Source organism: Morone saxatilis, unplaced genomic scaffold (genome assembly GCF_004916995.1).
Source record: "Morone saxatilis isolate NCDOM2014 unplaced genomic scaffold, NCSU_SB_2.0 Contig10, whole genome shotgun sequence".
In the NCBI taxonomy this organism is placed as follows: Eukaryota; Metazoa; Chordata; class Actinopteri; family Moronidae; genus Morone; species Morone saxatilis.
In genome coordinates, this window is record NW_023339652.1 from 2,325,084 (window position 1) to 2,329,593 (window position 4,510).

General features: G+C 38.6%; 1 protein-coding gene across 1 annotated transcript; it reads right to left on the minus strand.

Moving 5' to 3' along the window:
• Positions 1-1,731: 1,731 nt before the first annotated feature.
• Positions 1,732-4,404, minus strand: LOC118336374 (anoctamin-1-like). The gene is made up of 4 exons (XM_035673011.1): positions 3,700-4,404; positions 2,665-2,817; positions 2,451-2,503; positions 1,732-1,965 (listed from the first exon to the last, which is right to left on the minus strand). Exons 1-4 carry the CDS (start codon positions 3,851-3,853, stop codon positions 1,747-1,749), a joined length of 579 nt encoding a protein of 192 aa, XP_035528904.1. The 5' UTR covers positions 3,854-4,404; the 3' UTR covers positions 1,732-1,746.
• Positions 4,405-4,510: the final 106 nt, after the last annotated feature.

A 4,510-nucleotide genomic window follows, 5' to 3' on the forward strand; every position in this document is an offset into this window, starting at 1 on the left:
AAACAGTTGGCAGCAGCAACACGAAGCCACAAAACACACACACCTAAACACACACTTGTTCAGTTTTTCAGATTTGTTCTTGCTTTAAAAAAGTCTTCAGGCACATTTGAAGTTCACACACACACACACACACACACACTGACGTCTCACTCTGCCGCTGTAATGATTTGCTCTGTTCCTCAGCATGCAGCTTGTATCCCGTTCATGACTCCAACCGACTGCCGATCAGCTCAGAGTATAAACTAGTTTCGGTTCAGCTGGTTTCCTTTTTTAATTAGCCCTGTTAACGATTCCATGGCCACTAATTAAACCTACCTGTAAGCTCACATGGAGCTTTTTATTAAGACAAAATGCCTCACGTAGCCACCTTTAAGAGGACCATCTCCGCATTAAACAGTGTATAAACTCTGGCTCTATGTTCCATATGTAGTTGATTCAATCAATAATCTATAATCAATGAACAGTGTATAAACTCTAGCTCTATGTTCCATATGTAGTTGATTCAATCAATAATCTATAATCAATGAACAGTGTATAAACTCTGGCTCTATGTTCTATATGTAGTTGAATTCGTACATTATCCCAAATGTTTCCAACAATGTTCAAACTCAGAGAAATCTGTCATTTTATTCAGGTAACGCTGCGTTTCACCGGTCGCCTGTCGATGGCGTCATATCCCCTTTGTGCCTGCGTCAGCGTTGTGGTTGTCGCCCAGAAGCTGTCCATACATTGACTTTTTATCCAGTCTGAAGCCCACATTTTACCATCCACTGTTTACATCTTGGTTGTCTTATTTTTTATATTTTAACTATACATTCATATATTTATTTATTTTAAATACTCAAACCCGGGCTGCTGTGGTAAGAGCTCATTCATACATGGAAGGTGCTCTACCGCCATATAAATGCTAAATGGACTGCACTGATAAGGCAGTTTTCTACCTGAACGGACAACTCTGTTCAGAGCTTTGCCCAAGGACACTTTGACATATGAACCAAAAGGAGCTGGACCACCAACCCACAGACTAGAGGGCAACCCACTCTGCCTCAGCCACAGCCCCCAGATGATCAAATGTGGATTTTTTCTGAATGAGATCTTTGGTATGACAAGTGTATATTGGCCCAAAGTCACAAGCTATTTAAGGCTTTTGAAATGAAGACAGCATTGGTTAGGTGTTAGTGGTTTTTTGGTATGTTTTTGGCAATAATTAGCTAATTATTAATCTCCAGTCTTATCCTAATGAAAGGGTAAGACTGGAGTTATTTATAGCTGCTAAGGGTCTTTGAACACAGTAACATTGCATTCTGAGGGCAGCAGGTTGGGAAAATCACATCTGAGATGAGTGTCCTCACAACCTCACAGTAAACACTTTATGTTTCATGAAGAATGACAGAGGCCATGCATTGTCTCAACAGTGGTCTCATGTGATTCATTGTAGCAAATAACTAGGGTTGAGAAAGTATCATCGGAGTAAAATGTGTCTGTATCTGTAGGCCTTCTCAAAAATATAGAAAGTTTTAATTAAAAAACTAAACTGTAAATAGTCCTCTTGTGATCAAAAACATCCATCTGAAGCTCAGTCCTGAAGCTGTTCTGTGAATGGTTTTCTAATAAATATAGCAACTTCCGATCAATCCAAAGGTTGATCCTAGCCCACTTTCAGGTTAAGCACAACCCATGTACGGTTTAAGCTCTGCCCATTCCGAGTATGGACAGGAATACAGATAATGGTGTAATAGCTCATCCCTACAAGTAACACATCTCCAGATTGGTTTCCCACCTGCAGATCTCAACGGGGTAGCCAAGGTGCAGCGGATCCATTGGTTCTTTGCCATCCTGGAAATGGCTGACATTAAAATAGGACAGCGTGTGGTTGACAAATCCATGCATGGAGCCATCAGGGCTGTACATGTACTGGTAGACCATCCGGGGAATAAAGTCTGAAGTGAAGGAGATGACAAATGCCTGTAGGAATTGTGGTTGCGAGAGATTAGGGACAGAAATGGGAGTTAGACTAATGTCATTTTGCATGTTTAAAGATGCAGTAGGTAATTTTTATAAAAATATTTTTTGTGATATATGCTGAAGCTGTCAATGTATCTTGACAGTAGTACATGAGAAAGATAATCTGTGAAAAAATCAGGTCCCTCTGGCTCCTCCTAGTGCTCCTAATGGCATTTGCAAGAATCTATGTCAGAAATTTCAGCTTTCAGGGTTGTTATAGTATACTAGTGTGGTATTCATATCCATATTTGGGGAACAAATATGTGTTTCTTGGCCCGTTTTATGCTTGGGGGTAGTTGGAAAAAGGTTTTCCACATGGATGTGAATGTAAATTAAAGCTGAACTTTGATCTGAATGTGATTCCAGAGTCCAGAGCCCAAAACAGCCCTGAATACCAACAGACCACACAGTTCATACATAAATGAAAACATTCATGTTTTACTTACATTAATGATGACGGCAACCTTTGCGACCCCTCTTAGTAGGTTGTACCATATACCTGTAAACATAACAATATGGATCAACTCTGCTGGATTTTACAAATAAGATTTCTTTTTTTCTACACTGAACTGAACTTTACAGCAGCAAATTTCAAAAAGATCTCACTGTATTTCTTTAGTATTTTTATATCTTCAACTACAGCTGTTGAATATAACCTACCAATGTCTTTGGCTCTTGCTGCCACTGGTCTTCGCAACTCGGTCACAAATTTCTTGGCATCAAGACGTATTTCGATGATGTTGTTGAGCAGAGCAAAGAGAGGAGCAAGGGGGAAGGATGCCACGAACAATGTAACAAAACCAAACTGGATGACTGGACACAGAAGAAGACAGAAGAATATATGAGCAAGTCTTCACTACTAACTGTCAGCTTTATATCTGTAATTATACCATGGTCTTAGTGAATACTTGACTACCTCGCCCTGATTTTTTTCACCTGTGTTTAGTTATCCTACCCTCACCAGTGTAATTCGATTTGATTGTTTTGGACTATTGCCTTGTGGTTTTGTAAGTTTATGTTTGCGATTAAATCATCTTAACTGCAGCTGATCTGCCTTCAATTCTGATTCTCAGTCCCAAAGCGTCTGTATTTGATGCCCTGGGAATGAGACTCAGTAAACCACTATCTTACTTGGTTCTGACTGGTGGATTCTTGCAAAAGCCATTAGGAGCACTAGGAAAGCCAGAGGAACCTGATTTTTTCACAGATTATCTGTCTCAAATTCTACTGTCAAGATATAGTGAAAATTTCAGCAAATATGACAAAAAGTTATTTTTTATAAGAATTACCTACTGCATCTTTAAACATGCAAAATGACATTAGTCTAACTCCCATTTCTGTCCCTAGTCTCTCGCAACCACAATTCCAAGTTTTTAGCTCAGATTGTGGATTTATTCTCTTTATAGCACCACCACAACACAAAATGGATCTATTGTACATAATCTGGCCCTGTTGTTCTTTAATTGTATTTTTCTAATGAATTTGCATTCATGAATTTACTTTGTGATAAGAGCGACTGTGGGAAGGTCCTTACGTGCATAAGTAAAAACAATTGAATGTAAATCAATATGATCTGATAGATTAAGATTTGTTTTATTGTATTAAGACTACATAGAATCATACTTTATATTTTTAAGTAGTGTGTGTGTACTATTTTTAATATATTAAAAAGCATATTGTGTGTGTGGTACTGACTCATTTCCATATATTCAGGTGTTAAACCAGCAAATGGTTCCAAGAAGTGATCTGTTTCATATCTCTGCAGCTTCTTCTGTCTCTCCTCTTCTTGAAAAGCCCCTTGCTTTGACCGAATGTAGCGAATCAGCTTCTTCAGTTTGCTGAGGAACATACACACACATAGACACACACAGACATACACACATACACATGAAATGTGAATACAAAGGCATACACACCGTTCCTCTTTCTCTTTTAGCTAGTGCACAGCTGGCCAAAGCTGGCCCCCTGTAAGGCCCAATTTGGCCCACCTGATGTTACTAGTAAAAAAACAAATTAAAAACATTTTTAATTTGAAAGAAATACTGTTAATTGCTATTTATGCTGCCCTATTTATTTGGGTGGTAAAACTGCTCTTTAAATATGTAAGGTCACTAATTATTATTTTTAATGTTCAATTAAGGGAACTTGGGACCCTAGTAGCATTTTGCAGCTTAACAATACAATGGCCCACCATTAAGTTTCAGTTCAGTCAGGACCACTTTTGTTTTTATTTCTAAAGCAGAATGTTACATTTGGCGGTATGGCTCTGTTCTGTACGGTGGCTGATAAGGGCAAATGCGCCACAAACAGCAAAACGCTGCAAACACAGGAATGATGCACAACCAAAAACACACAAAACAAATGCAACAGAAAAACGCAGCAACAAAACGGAAGTGCACTAGGCCACTAGGGGCAGTGAAAACTAAGGTAAATTAAATTAAAGCACGCTAACATTAGCTACGTAACTATGCTGCTCTTCTATAATATTGTAAAAGATTACGGCCAA

Coding starts and splice junctions, on each gene's coding strand:
- LOC118336374 (XM_035673011.1), bottom strand. CDS start 3,853: ATGTTCCTCAGCAAACTGAAGAAGCTGATTCGCTACATTCGGTCAAAG. Junction 2,818..3,699: donor ACCTGAATATATGGAAATGA/GTCAGTACCACA, acceptor TTCTGTGTCCAG/TCATCCAGTTTGGTTTTGTT. Junction 2,504..2,664: donor AGCAAGAGCCAAAGACATTG/GTAGGTTATATT, acceptor TTATGTTTACAG/GTATATGGTACAACCTACTA.